At 47.4% G+C, this 21,036-nt stretch overlaps 1 protein-coding gene across 1 annotated transcript in view; it reads left to right on the top strand.

The window, feature by feature from the left end:
• Nucleotides 1-21,036, top strand: part of LOC137538847 (SITS-binding protein-like) — a 187,907-nt gene that overhangs the window by 75,555 nt on the left and 91,316 nt on the right. The window contains exon 3 of the mRNA XM_068261220.1: nt 20,744-20,951. Coding sequence (XP_068117321.1) covers nt 20,744-20,951 — 208 coding nt within the window. The remainder of the gene's footprint in view (nt 1-20,743; nt 20,952-21,036) is intronic.

Below are 21,036 nucleotides of genomic sequence, written 5' to 3'. Positions count from 1 at the left end.
ATAATGACAGACAGCGTTTCCCCAATAAATGCATGTAATGAGAGACAACCTTTCAATAGTAAATGCATGTAATGAGAGACAGCGTTCCCCACTAAATGCACATAAGAGACAGCCTTTCACCAGTAAATGCATGTAATGAGAGACAGCGTTTCACCACAAAATGCATGTAATGAGAGACAGTGTTTCATCAGTTAATGCACATAATGACAGACAGTCTTTCACCAGTAAATGCATGTAATGAGACAGTGTTTCACCAGTTAATGCACATAATGACAGACAGCCTTTCACCAGTAAATGCATGTAATGAGACAGCGTTTCACCAGTTAATGCACATAATGGGCTCTATTCTCAATGACTTCCCGCATGCGGTAAAGTCAGTGTGGGAAATTTGCGACCAAAACATCGCCATGTTGAGATTCACAAAATTTTCCGCATGTTGTTTCCGCATGCGGTAAATGTGCGGTAAATGTGCGGTAGTAATGCGGAAAAAGTTCCGCAAAAGTCGGTATTTTCGCCAAAAAACCCACATTCACAAAATATTTCAGACGCATTATTTCAGTGTTAATTACCGATTTTTTATCACCTACATGTAGTAGGTGATATATTTTGCATCCCATTGATTTTAATGACGTCTGGAGGCTTAAGTGCTGTGCTTGGTGGACTTTGAAATTTTTTTTTAAACTATTTTTCATGCGACCTTTTTACTGCATGTTTACCGCATGTTTACCGCACGTTTAGTGGCTGGTTCTGCACTATTTTTACCGCATGCAGAAAACATGCGGAACATTTCAGTGAATGCAGAAAAAATGCGGAGATTACCACTGGCAGAAATTTGGCGGTAAAATGTTGCGGTAATTTTGCCTCTTAGTGAATAGAGCCCAATGACAGAAAGCCTTTCACCAGTAAATGCATGTAATGAGACAGCATTTCACCAGTTAATGCACATAATGACAGACAGCGTTTCCCCAGTAAATGCATGTAATGATATAGATGTCCCCAGTATATGTAGCCAGGGGTATGTGTGCCCAGTATATGTAGCCAGGGGTATGTGTGCCCAGCATATGTAGCCAGGGGTATGTGTGCCCAGTATATGTAGCCAGGGGTATATGTCCCAGTATATGTAGCCAGGGGTATATGTGCCCAGTATATGTAGCCAGGGGTATATGTGCCCAGTATATGTAGCCAGGGGTATATGTGCCCAGTATATGTAGCCAGGGTGTATATGTGCCCAGTATATGTAGCCAGGGGTATATGTGCCCAGTATATGTAGCCAGGAGTATAGCTGTCCCCAGTATAGGTAGGTAGGACTTACCATGTGTAACCAGGTATATAGATGTCCCCAGGAGGGGTGGAAGTGGAGAGAAGAGGAAGCCGTGTGGACAGCAGCGAAGAAGGGGGGCCGTCTCCCCCCCCTTCCCTCACCTTGGGGCTCCCACTCTCTTCCTCGCTCCCCCCTCAGATATCAGCGGCTGGTGCCAGAAGACTTCCTCTCTTCCCAGCGTAGGAGAGAGAGATCGATCTGTGCGCCGCTACTCTGGTCTAGACTAGACCAGAGCGGCGCACAGATCAGCCGCGCTGGGAAAAGAGAAAGTCTTCTGACGCCAGCCGCTGATATCTGAGGGGGGAGCGAGGCAGAGAGTGGGAGCCCCAAGGTGAGGGAAGGGGGGAGATGGCCCCCCTTCTCCGCCGCTGTCCACACGGCTTCCTCTTCTCTCCGCTTCCACCCCTCCTGCTGCTTGGCAACCCTGCGGAGGGGCTGACAGCTTTTCAGCTGGGGCTGAAGCCTGGGTAAGCCCCAGTGTAGCGCCTCCACTGGTTCTATGGGCTACCATATAGCATAAACAAGGTTCTATTTGCGCCTACTTTAATTTTTCCGCCGGAATTAAGGGCTGGCAGAATCCGCAAATTCCGGCGGAATGGAATTTGCTCTTTCCGATCATCCCTACAAACGAGTGAGTGAAAAGCCTGATGCTGTCTACCTTTTATAATTGGCTATAATGTGCCTGCTGACTGTGGTGAGAGGGGCAAAGTTGACCCTCATGATGCACTATGGGGGAGAACCGAACTTCCGGAAAAGTTTGCGATTCTCCGCGTTCGCGAATCCCGGAAGTTTGCTGGGAACCGTTCGCTGGTGAACCGTCTCTATTGCAGAGATGCCCTGAAAGTTTTTAAGTTCACCTGCCCGTTAAAGTCTATGTAGCTCACTACATATGGTCAGTTCGCAAACTTTTGCAGTAAATTTGTGAATGCGTTTGCGAAAGCAAAATGTTGATGTCCAGCCAGCACTATCCACTGAAACTAATGGGTTTTTTTTCTAACTGCTTATTTGACCTGCTGCCTATTTCAAGTGTGAAGGATATGATGCGAATTGCTATATGGGAAATATGGTGTCTACTTGTTAAGTGGCTCATGTGTCACCACCTAATTGGTATGTGAGGTATATGCTGCATAACTGCAGAGGAAGCAGGGGCGCCTCTAGCCATTTTGTCACTCAAGGTGAGAAAATTTGTGGGGCCCCTCTTCCCCCATGGTGCTCCCATGAAAATAATCGTAGTGCGGCAGCGTTTCACCAGAAAATAACCCTAATGTGGCAATGTTTCACCAGAAAATAATTGTAATGTGGCAGCGTTTCACCAGAAATTACACTATTTTCAGCAGCGTTTCACCAGAAAATACATGTAAGAAAGAAAATACAAGTAAGGAAGAAGGCACACAGGGGGACATAGGGAGGCACAGGGGAATAGAAGGAGACACGAGGCTCAGAAGAACTCACAAAGGAGGACAGAAGGAGGCATGAGGGGACAGAAGGAGGCATACAGGGGGACAGAATGAGGCACAATGGAGGACAAAAAGAGGCACAATGGGGGGCAGAATGAGACACTAAGGAGGACAGAAGAAGGCACACGAGGACAGAAGGAGGTACAAAGAGGGTCAACGGGAGGTACAGGGGGACAGAAGAAGGCAAGAGGGCCAGAAGGAGGCACAGGGGGACTGAAGGAGGCACACGGGGACAGAAGGAGGCACAATGGGGGACAGAAAAAAGCACAGGGAGGCAGTAGGAGGCACAAAGGGGGACAAAGGTATGCACAAAGGGGGACAGAAGGAGACACAAAAGGGGGACAGAAGATAGCAGAGGGGGATGTAAGGAGGCACTGGGTGACAGAAGGAGGCAGAAGGGACAGAAAGAGGAGCCACAGGGAGACAGATTGCGGCACAAAGGGGCACAGAAGGAGGCACAGGGGCGGCAGAGGAAGGCACATTGGGACTGAAGAAGGAACAGGGGGCACAGGAGGACAGAAGGAGGAAGAGTGGGACTGAAGAAGGAACAGGGGGCAGAGGTAGCACATGGAGACAGAAGAAGGCAAAAAGGGAGACAGAAGGACAAACAGGGGGCCAGACATGGCACAAGGGACTGAAGGAGGCACAAAAGAGACAGAAGGAGGCAAAAAAGGGGAAAGAAGAAAGCACAAGGCACAGAGGTGGCAGCTGCCTGCAACTTATGCTAAGTAGATGCAGCAGTAGCAAGTTATAGAACACCCACGGGGTGGGGCTTAGTCTGGGGTGGGGCTTAATTTGGGGGTGTGGCTTAATCCAGCAACATGGCGCCCCCCAGGACCAATGGCACTCCAGGAAATGGCCTGTACTGCCTATGCCTAGAGGCGCCCCTGAGTGAAAGTATATGCTGCCTAATTGCTTAATAGATCTGTATGCAGTCTTATTGCTATGTGATGGATATGCTGCTTAATTTCTTTGTGGGTTATATCCTACCTAATTACTATGTAGTGGATATAATGCCTAATTGCTAAATGATGGATTTGTTTCTTAATTGCTATGTGTGAGATATCTTGTTATGTGGTTATGGCTGTTGTGTGGGAGATATGCTGCATATTTGTTATGTGGGGTACATCTAGCTTTATTTCATTATTATTGTGACATACTGTAAGATGTGGCCATACCCACAACCTGCCATTGCCCTTCATTGGTGCCCAGAAGTAGTGTTGGGCGAACACCTAGATGTTCGGGTTCGCGAAAGTTCGCCGAACATCGCCGCGATGTTCGGGTGTTCGCGCCGAACTCCGAACATAATGGAAGTCAATGGGGACCCGAACTTTCGTGCTTTGTAAAGCTTCCTTACATGCTACATACCCCAAATTAGCAGGGTATGTGCACCTTGGGAGTGGGTACAAGAGGGAAAAAAATATTTGAAAAATAGCTTATAGTTTTTGAGAAAATTGATTGTAAAGTTTCAAAGGAAAAACTGTCTTTTAAATGTGGAAAATGTCATGTTTCTTTGCACAGGTAACATGCTTTTTTTCGCCATGCAGTCATAAATGTAATACAGAGAAGAGGTTCCAGGAAAAGGGACCGGTAACACTAACCCAGCACCAGTAGCAGCACACGTGATGGAACAGGAGGAGGCGCAGGAGGAGAAGGCCACGCTTTGAGACACAACAACCCAGGCCTTGCATGAGGACAAGAAGCGTGCGGATACCATGCTTTGTACCGCCATGCAGTCATAAATGTAATAAAGATAAGTGATTCAATAAACAGGGACCACGCGGCAACGCTAACCCAGCAGCAGCAGACGTGATGGAACAGGAGGAGGCACAGGAGGAGAAGGCCACGCTTTGTGAGACACAACAACCCAGGCCTTGCATGAGGACAAGAAGCGTGCGGATAGCATGCTTTGTACCGCCATGCAGTCATAAATGTAATAAAGATAAGAGGTTCCATAAACAGGGACCGGCAATGCTAACCCAGCAGCAGCAGCAGCACACGTGATGGAACAGGAGGAAGCGCAGGAGGAGAAGGCCACGCTTTGAGACACAACAACCCAGGCCTTGCATGAGGACAAGAAGCGTGCGGATACCATGCTTTGTACCGCCATGCAGTCATAAATGTAATAAAGATAAGTGGTTCAATAAACAGGGACCACGCGGCAATGCTAACCCAGCAGCAGCAGACGTGATGGAACAGGAGGAGGCGCAGGAGGAGAAGGCCAGGCTTTGTGAGACACAACAACCCAGGCCTTGCATGAGGACAAGAAGCGTGCGGATAGCATGCTTTGTACCGCCATGCAGTCATAAATGTAATAAAGATAAGTGGTTCAATAAACAGGGACCACGCGGCAACGCTAACCCAGCAGCAGCAGACGTGATGGAACAGGAGGAGGCACAGGAGGAGAAGGCCACGCTTTGTGAGACACAACAACCCAGGCCTTGCATGAGGACAAGAAGCGTGCGGATAGCATGCTTTGTACCGCCATGCAGTCATAAATGTAATAAAGATAAGAGGTTCCATAAACAGGGACCGGCAATGCTAACCCAGCAGCAGCAGCAGCACACGTGATGGAACAGGAGGAGGCGCAGGAGGAGAAGGCCACGCTTTGAGACACAACAACCCAGGCCTTGCATGAGGACAAGAAGCGTGCGGATACCATGCTTTGTACCGCCATGCAGTCATAAATGTAATAAAGATAAGTGGTTCAATAAACAGGGACCACGCGGCAATGCTAACCCAGCAGCAGCAGACGTGATGGAACAGGAGGAGGCGCAGGAGGAGAAGGCCAGGCTTTGTGAGACACAACAACCCAGGCCTTGCATGAGGACAAGAAGCGTGCGGATAGCATGCTTTGTACCGCCATGCAGTCATAAATGTAATAAAGATAAGTGGTTCAATAAACAGGGACCACGCGGCAACGCTAACCCAGCAGCAGCAGACGTGATGGAACAGGAGCAGGCGCAGGAGAAGGCCATGCTTTTTGAGACACAACAACCCAGGCCTTGCATGAGGACAAAAAGCGTGCGGATAGCATGCTTTGTACCGCCATGCAGTCAAAATGTAATAAAGATAAGAGGTTCCATAAACAGGGACCGGCAACGCTAACCCAGCAGCAGCAGCAGCACACGTGATGGAACAGGAGCAGGCGCAGGAGGAGAAGGCCATGCTTTTTGAGACACAACAACCCAGGCCTTGCATGAGGACAAAAAGCGTGCGGATATAGCAGCAATGCTTTTTGCCGCCATGCAGTCATAAATGTAATACAGATGAGAGGTTCAATAAACAGGGACCGGAAACGCTAAACCATCCCAGATGTTCATTGGTCATGTTACTTGGTTGGGGTCCTGGAGTGTTGCGTAGTCGTTTCCAATCCAGGTTTGATTCATTTTAATTTGAGTCAGACGGTCTGAATTTTCTGTGGAGAGGCGGATACGCCGATCTGTGACGATGCCTCCGGCAGCACTGAAACAGCGTTCCGACATAACACTGGCTCTCGGGCAAGCCAGCACCTCTATTGCGTACATTGCCAGTTCGTGCCAGGTGTCTAGCTTCGATACCCAATAGTTGAAGGGTGCAGATGGATTGTTCGACACAGCTACGTCATCTGACATGTAGTCCTTGACCATCTTCTCCAGGCGATCGGTGTTGGAGGTGGATCTGCACGCTTGCTGTTCAGTGGGCTGCTGCTGCATGGGTGTCAGAAAATTTTCCCACTCCAAGGACACTGCTGATACCATTCCCTTTTGGGCACTAGCTGCGGCTTGCGTTGTTTGCTGCCCTCCTGGTCGTCCTGGGTTTGCGGAAGTCAGTCTGTCGGCGTACAACTGGCTAGAGGAGGGGGAGGATGTCAATCTCCTCTCTAAAGTCTCCACAAGGGCCTGCTGGTATTCTTCCATTTTGACCTGTCTGACTCTTTCTTCAAGCAGTTTTGGAACATTGTGTTTGTACCGTGGATCCAGAAGGGTATAAACCCAGTAATTGGTGTTGTCCAGAATGCGCACAATGCGTGGGTCGCGTTCAATGCAGTCTAGCATGAATTGAGCCATGTGTGCCAGACTCCTACCAGAATCCTCATCATCCTCTTGTGAGCGTTGTGATAGTTGTTGTGATGCATCATAGTTGTCACCTTCCTCCTGGTCTGCTTCTGCTGACCATTCGCGCTGAATTGTGGAAGTCCAACGTGCACCGCTCTGGCCCTCGTCAGTGGTGGCATGAAATTCCTGCTCCAACTCCAGCTGTTCCTCCTCCTCTTCTTCATCATAGCTGCTGGGGCCAGCGTTTCCTGAGGCGGATGGCCTGATGTTGGTACCATCATGCTGATCGTTTTCTTCTTCAGATTCCCCCAGTTGCATCATGACAGCTGTTTCCTTGATTTTCAACATTGACCTCTTCAGTAAACACAGCAGTGGTATGGTAATGCTGAGTGAAGAGTTGTCACTGCTCACAAGCAACGTGGATTGCTCAAAATTTTGGAGGACTTGGCAGAGGTCCAACATGTTGGCCCAATCGGATCCACAGAAGCTTGGCAGCTGTCCGGATGCGCCTCGGTACTGCGCCGTCATGTACTGGACCACTGCACTCTTCTGCTCACAAAAGCGGGCTAGCATGTGCAGCGTAGAATTCCAGCGTGTAGGGACATCACACAGCAAGCGATGGTGGGGGAGATTGAAGCGCTCCTGCATCTTGGCGAGTGCCCCCGAAGCAGTACTGGAATTTCTACAATGTTTGGCCACTCGACGCACCTTCAACAGAAGATCGGCCACGCCTGGGTATGTCCTCAGGAACCGCTGAACTACTAGGTTCATCACGTGCGCCAGGCAAGGGATGTGTGTCAGCTTAGCCAACCTTAAAGCGCGAATGAGATTACTCCCATTATCACACACAACCATGCCCGGTTTCAGGTCCAGCGGTGCCAGCCACAAATCCGTCTGTTCCTTTATTCCCCTCCAAATTTCCTCCCCTGTGTGCTGCTTATCCCCAAGGCAGATCAGCTTCAGCAACGCTTGCTGACGCATGCCAACAGCTGTGCTGCACTGCTTCCACGATCCTACTGCTGCTGGTGCTGGGTTAGCGTTTCCGGATGAGGTACAGCTTTGAGATGCGTTGGAGGAGAAGGAGTCAGAGAGGTAGGTGCTGCTGTTGTTATCCAGTGGGAGGGACGGCGGTGCAGCTGTTTGCGGCGTGGGCAACACCCGCGCCGTAGCAGGTGAGGAATCGCTGCCAGGCTCCACAAGGTTCACCCAGTGCGCGGTAAGGGAGATGTATCAACCCTGGCCGAACGCACTCGTCCAGGTGTCAGTGGTGAGGTGAACCTTGCAGGCAACGGCATTCTTCAAGCTTCGGGTTATTTTGCTGACCACGTGCTCATGCAACTCAGGCACTGCAGAGCACGCAAAGTGGTAGCGGCTGGGAACCACGTAACGTGGGATGGCCACTGACATCATGCCCTTGAAGCTGTTTGTCTCCACCACTCGATATGGCAGCATTTCGCAGGCCAGAAGCTTGGCTATGCTGGCTGTTACTGCCACGGCCCGGGGGTCATTTGCTGCAATTTCCTCTTGCGCTCAAACGTCTCCGACACAGACAACTGAACTGTAGCGCTGCACACGGAAGGGCTGTTGGTTGTTGTGTTTGATGAAGACTGGGAGACCTCAAGAGCACTACTCCGGAAAGTGACAGTGTCAGCGTCGTCTGATGTTTGTGAATGTTGTGAACCACGCAATGGCTGGGCTACTGCTGCTGCTGAGGCGGGTCTGGTGGTGAGTCTGGTGAACCCAAGGGAGGCAGTGTTGCTGGTACCCTGTCCTGCCGCTTTTGCCCAAAGAGTGGGATGTTTGGATAGCATGTGGCGGCTCATGCTGGTGGTGGAGAGGTTGTTAATACTTTTCCCCCTGCTCAGGCGGGTCTTGCACACCTTGCAAATCGCCATGGTAACATCCTCAGTGCAGTCTTTAAAGAAAGCCCAGACTTTGGAGCACCTGCCTTGCTGGCGATTTCTGTTTGCTCCTCTTTTGCCTCTCACTTGAACTTCCACGCTTGTGGTGCCTGAAATTGCGCGCCGCCTACCTTGTGGCACAAGGCGAACTCGTGCAGCAGTGGGTTCTTCAACAGACTCATCTGTGCTGCTGCTACGATGGCGATGTTCTCGTTCACAAACAAAATCTGGGTCTCTGTCCACATTGTCCATACCCTCCTCTTCCATCTCCTCAAACTCGTCATATGTCATTGTGGGGGGCCGCCGCTATGGAGTAGAGCTCCCCAGAACAACCTCTGCGCAGCTCACTCCAACGTCGTCTTCCAGAGCTTCTCGGCCGACCTCCTGCAATTGCAACCTCTCCTGCCCAACTTGCTCTGGGATTTGGGTTTCAAAGTCCTCGGACTCGCCTTGTATTTCAGTGCCCGGTGCATTTCCCACAGTTAATGGTTGTGAATCCGGGCACATTTCTGGCTGTTCCTCTATTGACCTTTCAAAGGTGGAAGTTTGTTGGCCTGGGAATAGCTCCTGCGAATACCCCATTGTGTCCTGAGGTAATTCATCGGACTGGTTATCTGGCAGTTGTGTGCGTGGTGTCGCTGCCGGTTGTGTCAGCTTTGTGCCCACTGGCTCCTTGTAACTGGCTGAGGACTCGGACCTCGTGCGTGATGTGCTGGTGCTGCTTAACCCACTGCTGGACGCTTGAGAGGTCATTCAAGTAATTATCTGGTCCTGTTCTTTTGGATCTGTGAGGGTTGTTGTCCTGGACAACATGGGCGGTATTGAGTGGGTTTTCTTGGGTGCTCCCCTGTGGCCTGTACGTGAACCGTCAGGGGAAACACCTCTTCCCTTGCCCCTCCCTCTTTCACCGGATTTCTTCCTCATTTCACTTATCCTTAAAGTACACGCTGACTGGCAGCAGTACAGTGGCAGTACAGAAATGCTATACAGTGGTGGGTGAGCGGTGTGCCACTATTGCCAGCAGCGACACAGAGCACAATGCTATACAGTGGCGGGTGAGTGGTGTACTACTGTTCCCAGCAGACACAGAGTGGCAGTAAACAATGCTATATAGTCTGGCTGAGCGGTGTACACAGAGTGGCAGTACACACAATGCTATATAGTGTGGCTGAGCCGTGTACACAGAGTGGCAGTACACACAATGCTATATAGTGTGGCTGAGCCGTGTACACAGAGTGGCAGTACACACAATGCTATATAGTCTGGCTGAGCGGTGTACACAGAGTGGCAGTAAACAATGCTATATAGTCTGGCTGAGCGGTGTACACAGAGTGGCAGTACACACAATGCTATATAGTCTGGCTGAGCGGTGTACACAGAGTGGCAGTACACACAATGCTATATAGTCTGGCTGAGCGGTGTACACAGAGTGGCAGTAAACACAATGCTATATAGTCTGGCTGAGTGGTGTACACAGAGTGGCAGTACACACAATGCTATATAGTCTGGCTGAGCGGTGTACACAGAGTGGCAGTACACACAATGCTATATAGTCTGGCTGAGCGGTGTACACAGAGTGGCAGTACACACAATGCTATATAGTCTGGCTGAGCGGTGTACACAGAGTGGCAGTACACACAATGCTATATAGTCTGGCTGAGCGGTGTACACAGAGTGGCAGTAAACAATGCTATATAGTCTGGCTGAGCGGTGTACACAGAGTGGCAGTAAACAATGCTATATAGTCTGGCTGAGCGGTGTACATAGAGTGGCAGTACACACAATGCTATATAGTCTGGCTGAGCGGTGTACACAGAGTGGCAGTACACACAATGCTATATAGTCTGGCTGAGCGGTGTACACAGAGTGGCAGTACACACAATGCTATATAGTCTGGCTGAGCGGTGTACACAGAGTGGCAGTAAACAATGCTATATAGTCTGGCTGAGCGAGGTACACAGTGGCAGTACACACAATGCTATATAGTCTGGCTGAGCGGTGTACACAGAGTGGCAGTAAACAATGCTATATAGTCTGGCTGAGCGAGGTACACAGTGGCAGTACACACAATGCTATATAGTCTGGCTGAGCCGTGTACACAGAGTGGCAGTAAACAATGCTATATATAGTGTGGCTGAGCGAGGTACACAGTGGCAGTACACACAATGCTATATAGTCTGGCTGAGCTGTGTACACAGAGTGGCAGTAAACACAATGCTATATATAGTGTGGCTGAGCGAGGTACACAGTGGCAGTAAACAATGCTATATATAGTGTGGCTGAGCGAGCGGTGTACTACTGTTCCCAGCCGCGACACACAATGACTGGGGGGGACCCTGGCTAGCGTGGCTGGAGAGCTAACCCCCCTGCCTGCCTACCCAAAGCTAAACCCACAGAGAAATGGCGGAGATATGACGTGGTTCGGGTATTTATTTACCCGAACCACGTGACCGTTCGGCCAATCAGAGCGCGTTCGGGTCCGAACCACGTGACCCGTTCGGCCAATCACAGCGCTAGCCGAACGTTCGGGGAACGTTCGGCCATGCGCTCTTAGTTCGGCCATCAGGTGTTCGGCCGAACTCGAACATCACCCGAACAGGGTGATGTTCTGCAGAACCCGAACAGTGGCGAACACTGTTCGCCCAACACTACCCAGAAGTGCCCCAGATCTTCTGGGATGCTATCAAAGCCCCCGATGCCCTGTGAGCCTTTATTAATGATTGCATTGGCCAAGTACTTTATTTTGGTAACATCCTCTCAATGATCCATAATATAGTATAATTGCTTTTTAAAATTTCTTGATGCTTTAAATTAAAGTATTTTAGATATGTTTATATATCAAGTCAATTTTTTATCTCAAAAACATGCTACAATGTATTGAATATGACAATATTAAGTACTCCCTGAGCAAAATTAAATGACCCCCGTGAGGGTACATGTATGTTTAGACTCTAGAGCATGTCATTCTAACAATGACTTGTTATTTCACTGCTATTCCAGTTGTTTTCATTAAGGACAGGCAATTTTAACCAAAGTCTCATGAGCCTTATTCCCCATCCATTTACAGGGACCAGAATTGAACTTAAAGCACAACATAGCAATTATGATCAAATCAAAACAATTATGTGTAAAGAATAATTCAAGTCTCTTTGGAATTCTTAGGCTTTGCACAATACTATTAACAAATTCTATTTCTATAAGACAAAACACCTGGAATTCAGCGGCAAAATTTTACTATAATGTCACCAGGGACTTCCTGGTGAGTATGTACCTTGAAAATGAATTTCACATCTGCTTTTTTCAAACTATGATTGTTTTTTTTTGAGAAATAAAAATACTATGAAATTAAATTTGCACATTAACTATGACAGTTTTTCACTAGACACTGCCATAGCCAATAGCTTAATATTAAACTTAAGAAATATGTAAATTATTTTAAATATCTACTTACAATACACCAAGAATGTATATTTGAAAGTAAATCGTTATTGATTCCTTAACCGGAATTGCTTTATGAGTAATCTAGTCTACTGTGTTTGAATACATACAGTGCTCTGCATGGGCATCGCTAGCCCTATTTTAGGGGAGCCTGTGCCTCCAACATGTCCTGGGGTGCCCCCAATCTATTTCCAGGGGTGCCCTGCGGCTAGGATCTCAAGAGGTCGCAGCATGAGGGGCGAACTTGGTAGCAGTCGGCGGGGAGGGGGGACGGTCCCCCCCCCCTCACCTCGGGCTTTCCCCTCTGCGCTCCCCTCCAGCATTGAATGCAGTGTATGCAGGCGCCAGGGCAGCGGCAGATACATACCTTCCGTGCGCTCCAGCGTGGATGTTTCTCCCTCTAGTGTCTGTATCTGCCGCTGCCCCGCCACCTGCATACGCTGCATACGACGTGCTACCAAGCTCTCCCCTCATGCTGCGACCCCTCCAGCCCCCCAAAATGGCCCTGAGTGGGCCCGGGGGAGGGGCAGGGGGGCCCGCTCAGAATTTCTGCAGGAAGAGGGGGGCGATTCCTAGTTATGTCCCTGGCCGGGTCTGACACTGACTGTCAAGGTAAGGGGGGCGCCTGTCACTACTTTACTGGGGGTCCCTGTCACTACCTAACCTGGGGGGCGCCTGTCACTCACTACCTGACCTTTGGGGTCCCTGTCACTCACTACCTAACCTGGAGGGCGCCTGTCACTCACTACGTAACCTGAGGGTCCCTGTCACTCACTACCTAACCTGCGGTCCCTGTCACTCACTACCTAACCTGGGGGTCCCTGTCACTCACTACCTAAACTGGGGGGTCCCTGTTACTCACTACCTAACCTGGGGTCCCTGTCACTCACTACCTAACCTGGGGGTCCCTGTCACTTACTTCCTAACCTGGGGGTCCCTGTCACTCACTACCTAAACTGGGGGGTCCCTGTCACTCACTACCTAACCTCGGGTCCCTGTCACTCACTACCTAACCTGGGGGTCCCTGTCACTCACTACCTAAACCGGGGGGCTCCTGTCTCTACCTAAACTGGGGGCTCCTGTCACTACATACACTGGGGGGTCCCTGTCACTACCTGAACTGGGGGGCACCTGTCACTACATACACTGGGGGGCTCCTGTCACTAAATGAGCTGGAGGGCTCCGGTCACTGTCTGAACTGGGGGGCTCCTGTCACTACCTGAACTGGCATGCTCCTGTCACTACCTAAACTGGGGGACTCCTGGAGCTATCTTAACTAGGGGGCACCTGTCACTACCTAAACTAACCAGGCCAGCCAGCCCAGCATCACTACCAGCCAACCAGCCCAGAATCACTGTCAAAAAGGCCACAGCATCACCACCAGTCAGGCCAGCATTTACTTCAACCAGCCAAGCACAGCCCAGCATTACTGCCAGCCAGGTCACAGTATCACTGCCAGCCAACCCAGCCACAGCATCGGCCACAGCATCACTGCCAGCCAACCCGGCCACAGCATCACCGCCAGCCAGGCCACAGCATCACTGCCAGGCCTTTCAGCCCACACATCATCCCCAATCCAGCCAAAAACAGTATTGCAAGGCACAGCAGCCAGTAGGGGAGAATTTAGAAGCCAGGTGAGAGGTGTCTACCATATTAAGGGGGCATTCTGCCTATTTATGTGAAATTCTGTCTATTTATATGCCTCATGACTGCTGAATTTGTCTTGTTGGGGGCCTCATGATTGCTGAATTTGTCTTGTTGGGGGCCTCATGATTTCTTGGGGGCCTCAAGATTGCTGAATTTGTCTTGTTGGAGGCCTCCTGATTTGTTGGGGGCCTCACGATTGCTGAATTTGTCTTGTTGTCGGCCTCATTATTGCTGAATTTGTCTTGTTGGGGGTCACATGATTGCTAACTGTGAGACTATGGGAAAAGCTGAATCATCATCATATGAGACAATAGCATTAAATCTACTTTTTTAGCTTTTTAAAACAGAAAATAAAACTGGGAGGTTCTAAAAAAAATGAATACATTTTTTCAGGAGTAGGATGGATTAAATTGTTTATCTTCACAGTTTATTTTCAACTTGGATTTTCCATAATGTTCATGTATGAGTTAAAACGTTTGTACAGTATTTCGTTTAAATTGTTGTTGCCACTTTGCGATAGATAAGTGACTTTTGGGTTGCAGTTTGGGCACTCGGCTTCCAAAAGGTTCGCCACCACTGTCCTAATCTAATGTCCCACCATTGCTAGGTTCATGTAAATTTGTCTCCACCCGTGACCACACCCACATTCTGGTCCATGGCCATACCCATTTTTCGCCGGGTGCGTGTAGCGCACCGCACAACGTAACCCTCATATTTTTGCCACGCTAGCTGCAGTGTGCTGATCTCTGCTGCCTACAGTATGTACAGTATAAGCTTTTCTTTAGTGCCTGCACTGTGTGCTGATCTACCTCCAGTGTGTACAGTATAAGGTGTTACTCTGCGCCTTTACTGATTGTAAACCAGCTGTATTGTATGCTGATCCCTGCTACTTTCAGTATGTACAGTATTACCTGTAAAGCCTGGTACACACATACAATTTTGATTAGCCAATTTTAGCTCTGTTCATCAAATGCATTGTCTGTTGGCCCACTTACTGCACAGGGGTGGTAAAATTGGTCAGTGATTGACCAATCAAAATTGTATGAGCTTATATATCTTTGATCTATGCCTATACTGATTGTAAATGATCTAAATAAAGAACAGGCGGCTCCATCCAATATTTTGAAGGGCAGGCCCGTTATCTGTAGCTTACATTGCTGCTAAGTTCATGTACATTTGGCCCCGACCATGGCCACGCCCACTTAATGTATGACCACACCCATTTTTTGCCGCATACAACCCCCGCCTAGTGCCCACAGGTGCCCCCAATCTCCAAGGACCCTAGGAACACCCCTGGTGCTCTGTAAAGGGCATTGAACACACCAGCAAATATTAATTCCTGAAAGACAAATGATTTAATCAAGATGACCATATTTTCTATTGATTGGAAGTCAATTCTTCAGCAGACTGATCAGAATGTGCTGCAATCCACATTAATCTCTATGGCGGAGTACTTTTTACCGGTTTTTGCCTGGATGCTGATGGGCAGGGAAATCAGAGGGCAGAACGGCACATGGAGAGGAGGTGGGACTGGCAGAAAGAAGTGCATATTTAAGTAAGGGACATGCCAGCACACACAGACTAACAGCAGGCAAGCTCCATGAGTCAGGCAGCAGAGCAGAGGGAAAGACTGAAAAAGATTAGCTGATGCTGCCCCTTATAGTCTGCTTCCCTGAATCACGTGATTCAGTCTGCATCATAGTACGGATGCCCCTGCAAACAACTGATCAATGTAACAGGAACTTGTCTGAAAATAGGGACTGTTGAAAGAGCCATCACAGTATGGTATGTTGGCATTTCCAGTTGCTCGGTTACTGTTAAGAAAACTGATTGGAATTGATCAGTTGCCTGCAAATAAGCAGAAGAGTACAGGATCTAACATCCACCACATATTGACCAATAGGCATGACCAAAATAGCCACTGGCAGTTTTCTGAGAATTTCTTCAAACATCTGATTGGTCAGAGAGATTCTCACAAATTATTTTTACAAAACGGGCATGGTAAAACAATGGGCTCGATTCACAAAGCGGTGCTAACCCAGTTAGAGACTTTAGGCATGATAACCATTGCACCACTCTGGTGAAAAGCCATTTTAGGTGTGATAAGTTTAGGCATGATAAGTTTAGGTGTGATAAGTTTAGGCATGCTAAGTTTAGATAAGTTTAGATCGCTTGCAAAGTCTCGCACGCAAAGCAGCGCCATTAAACTTTATACGAAGTGCACCAGTCTTTGCTAGCGCAGAACTTTTGATCAGCTGCGCACTGCGGTGCTAACGCAGTTGGCGCTTAAACTTATCATGCCTAAACTTATCACACCTAAACTTATCATGCCTAAACTTATCACACCTAAACTTATCACACCTAAACTTATCATGCCTAAACTGAGTTTAGGCATGATAAAGGGCTTTTCACCAGGGTGCTAACTGTTAGCACCGCTTTGTAAATCAGGCCCAATATGTTAATATGAACCTATTGTCAGAATATATATATATATATATATATATATATATATATATATATATTGTAATGATCTACTCTGCTGTCTGCACAGGCAGACAGCTTTTTGACCATTTGTTAGGTCTGAGTGAGTGCTGCAGGTCCCTGGAAAAGAGACCTGTCTCCACTCTGCAAGCTGCAAAGTTGCTGTTCTGGGGAGGAATTTGCATCCACTTGTCATGCAAATTGCTTAGCTGCTTCCTCTGATGGCTTGCAGTATAAAAACCATTTCCTCCCAGAATTCCTTGCTGTTCGTGATGGTTTGTTCCTGCTAACTTACCTGGAGTCTCAGCCCTTTGCTTACTGTTTGCTAATATAGCTATCTTAGAGTAGTTCCTTGGGAGTGCCCTAGCATTCCTGTTAGCATAGTCAGGTTGTTTGTTACCTGTATTGCTTTGTACTGTCTATCTGTTGTGATTGTCTTGTCGCCAGCGGCGGTCGACAAGAGATCGTTCTGTCTGTTGGGATCGCATTTGTCCTAGCAGTACAGGCGGTGGTTCCTTCTGTACTCTGTCTGGAAGTGTAGCCAGAGCAGCGGTTGCTACTGGCTGCTCCATCTGTCTGTTTGTCTGGAACGGACGCTTGCTGTCGTCTCGGTGTGGTAACCGTTTAGCAAGCGTTCGCGTTCTCTTTTGTTTTCATACTTCTGTGGTTAGTCAGGGTTGGTACGCTTTGTCGCTATTGCGCTTCTTGTGTGGCGACCGTGCCACGCACGTGCTTTGTGGCTATTGCGCTTAACGTGTGGTGACCGCGTGTAGTTTGCCCTGTCTGCTCCTGTGTGTTGGATTACTGTTTGTTATCAGTTCTGTCTTTATTCTGTTCCTTTGCTCTGTATTACTCAGTCTGGTGTCGCTATTAGCAATCGCCATTCTTGCCATTGCGTTCCCACTTGGTTTTCGTTGTTGTGTGTTCACCGTCGCTGGGTGGCGACTAGATTGGTGGACACACATACATTCTGTCTCTGTGCTCTCTCTCTCTCTCTCCAAGGGCTATCTTGCCCTATATTGCTTCACCTCGTACAATTCCCATCTGACATCTGTGGCAGTGCAGAGGGTTTATTCCTCTGCACTCCACAGCTCCATCTGCCGGTGGGAATTTCCCTCTACAGGTGCATAGCACCATAGCTGGGTTCTGTTATTTTATACACTTGTGGAGGATTTCCGCAGCGTCAGCGCGCATCTTGTGCGCTGACCACGGAAATAATTGTCCAATCGTTACATATATATATATATATATATATATATATATATATATATATATATATATATATATATATATATATAATCATAATAGTACAGGTCTTTGATCATAAATATAACCTTAGATTAATCCGATCCTAAGCAAATATGAGGATACAAAGGCCAGAAGACATGAGGACACAGGAGTAAGAAAACAGTCCACTAAATACCTGCTATACTTCAGCACTGGACAATGGTACTTCCTGAGCTTATGTAGGCCATTTGGCACACTGTTATGAATGCATGTTTAAATTTCCACAAACATTACTATGAATAAAAGCTAATGTTATAACTTATGGCACCAGATCTCATTCCATGGTGTGTATGAATATGTGCAAGCCAGCATGTAACTCCACACCTTAGGCAGCATTTTAGTGTGCAGATCCTCACATGGGCATTCACATGTCTCAGCCTCCAATCCTGGACCAGCAAGTTACCCTTACAGAAGCTCTCTCTCTCATAGAGTGTTACAGAAGGGAGAGAGGGAGGTTGAGTGGCAGACTGAGTCACACCACTTATCAGAAAGTTGGAGACGGCATATCGATATTGTACTGCTCCGTCTAAAGAAGCGAGGAGTCAGTGCACAGTCATGTGACTGCAAAATCTAAACTGGAAGACAAGTAGTTTGCTTCTTCATATTTATTCAATGACCACAAATTAATAATAAGAGTGTAATGAGCCTATCGTGTACTGTTCAGGACATTTGGTGGCTACTTAGAGATCAGTAGGACAAGAGTGAAGGAAGGTTACTAGCTGTGTTTCATACCTGGACTGGCTGGACAGAATAACATTTTTGAACAGGTGAAACATTCCATCTAGACTGAATTTCAAATATGCTTCTAGCTATTTGTCCAACTCTTGGCGCACATTAAAAAAAATATTTTATTTATTCAAAGAATCTGTAACGATCGGTGAAGCACAGAGAGGTCTGATTACCGGTGATCTGCAGTATCACGGGGAATACAGACGTATACCAGATTATAAGTGATCTGCAGTATCACCGATAATCCGATATACAAGCTAACCTCTGTTCACCTGAGTAGAGTGTAGTGTTTTGGTGTAACAGTAACACTTTGAGGACAAGCCTCAGCGCAGTCAGAAGTACAACGCAGATTCCTTCCGCAGACCTGAGCTCTCCAAGACGGGAGGAGTCAGACCGACAGTAGGAAGGATTGTCTGAAAGTGACACTCAGGAGGAGGTGCCACTGACAGGACGGGGAACCGCCTCCAATAGTGAGGTCGGTTCTCGGGGTCGGACAAACCAGGTCATACACACACGGACAGATAAAGTACAAGATCAGGAGGCAGAAGCGGGGTCTAGGTACAGGCAGAGTTCGGCAACGGGGTATCAAATATATCGAGGTACAAAATCAGGAGACAGAAGCAGAGTCAAGGAACGAGCCGGGGTTCGGCAACAGAGTATCAGAAATATCGAGGTACAAGATCAGAGTTCAGGAGGATAGTCGAGCAGGCAATAGGTCATAACAGATAATATCAATCAAATTAGTACTTTAGCTATCAACAGAATCTAGCTAAGTGTATGATTACAGCTCCAGCTGGTCCCGGCACACTTGCGGATCTGACTACGGATCTGGGTGCTCCCACATATGTGATCGCAATGCCAGACACCCGAGGAATGACCAGCCAGCAGTATATATACACATATCCCTCTCCAGCACCTCCCACAGTGCTGGACCAATGAGAGGTGAAGCCAGAGTCAGCTGACCAGCCTGGTCAGCTGACTACCTCTGGCTGTCATATAAACCCTGCCTGAGTGCGCGCGCGTCACTCTAAATCTAGCGGGACTACATGTCCCAGCCACACCAGCCCCTCTCTGCGGTACCTCCGCAGCGGGGTATGCGCGCTAACCGCCGCGTCCAGTGCGGCGGTTTCCCCGCGCTCCGCACAACCTTGCACGGAGACAGCCGCCTCATGCTGAGAGGAGGCGGCTGCCTCTCCGTGTGTGTGGCCACTGTGCGCGGTAAGAGCCGCCCGCGGCTGGGTCATGGCGGCGGCTCTTCCGCGCTTTCTCACAGAATCATTGTAGGTTTTTTTTTTTTTTTTAATTTGCATTTAGTAATGAAATCTTTTAGATTTTCCTCCACTTAAATTGTTGCTAGAAATCAAAAGTGTGTACAGGATTTCACAATAAAAATGTTCAAAGAAATTTCCAATGAGTTTATTTGGAATGCATAGTAGGGATGAGTGCACAGATTTTTTCAGATTTACAAATTCCAACTTCCGCATTGAAAATTCACAATTTTGAGTTTAAACTTAGAATTTGGAGTTCTGACAAGTAAATTCTGAATGTTATATGAAATTTTGTTTGTGTAATGCATTAATGTTTTTTCCCATAAATAGAAAGAAATTCTATATAAGAATGAATGCAAAATTATATGCAAAAAAAATAAAAATTCTAAGCAAAATTATAGCCTATTGTAACATATTTTTGCAAATAAACTCTAACAAAATGAATCTTCCTAGTAAGTGCAAAAATATATTTGTAATAAATTACAGTTTCATGATTTTGCAGTGCAAGCTCAGAATCTGCAGAATTCGAGATTCATTCAGTATTTGTGCAAAATGTTGGAATTTCTTCAGAAGTTTGTCAATCCCAACTATCCCTAATGCTTAGAACTATTTATACCTGCTGCATTTTCTTTTTTTAATTATTAGTACCTTACTTTGAAAAGCCCAGAGAAAAAAGTTTATACTCACAGGGGCACAGCTATATACTGGTATTCCTACCAACATGTGTATGATATGCATGGAAAGCCTTTTAGAACTATTGATGCACCTATACGGAATGGGATAGGGCTTCCTGAGAAGTGTGGAATTTCAATGAATGTCAAATTGGCTACCTGTGCGAATTGTTGTGATCCATTTCAAACGCTGTGAATAGTATTGGTGTTCAAATCTTACACGTGGTTCGAAACCCAAACAATCGCATCCAGCACCATTTTAACTACGAACAGCAGGACTGGGTTCATTTCATTTAACTCTGATACTTGTTTCTTCCAAGAATGACGTATCAGAGTTAAATGAATTGTACCCAGTCCTGCTGTTCGGTGTTGACATGTTGCTGAATGTGTGTGTTCAGGTTCTGAACCATGCGGTGCCAAATTCGAACAACACCTCTGCTGTAAAAGCCTGTGAGATACAAATATTTATTTTTAATGTTTTGTTTGCTGACTTGTTTCTCTGGTAGGTGTTTCAGTGGTCATCAACCCACATATTCCAATATCCATGTCAGTTGAGAAGAATAAATGGTTCTGCATTGAGACACCGGCAAGTACAGAGAGGATTCCCCTCCAATACACAATATGTGCTGGCAAGAACATCCAGTCTGTACACCAGGACATTGGAATTCAGCTTTATGAAAACCAAAGAACACTTCCAAACATTAATATTTTTAGGTAATAAAAATGAAAGTTTCTTCTTACAAAAAAAAGTACAGTTTTTCTAATTTTTTTTTTTGTACAAATCTAAAATGGGGCTTAT

This window comes from Hyperolius riggenbachi, chromosome 11 (assembly GCF_040937935.1).
Source record: "Hyperolius riggenbachi isolate aHypRig1 chromosome 11, aHypRig1.pri, whole genome shotgun sequence".
Lineage (NCBI taxonomy): Eukaryota > Metazoa > Chordata > Amphibia > Anura > Hyperoliidae > Hyperolius > Hyperolius riggenbachi.
Note: the sequence above shows the minus strand (reverse complement) of the source record. Positions and strands in the feature narration are given on the sequence as shown.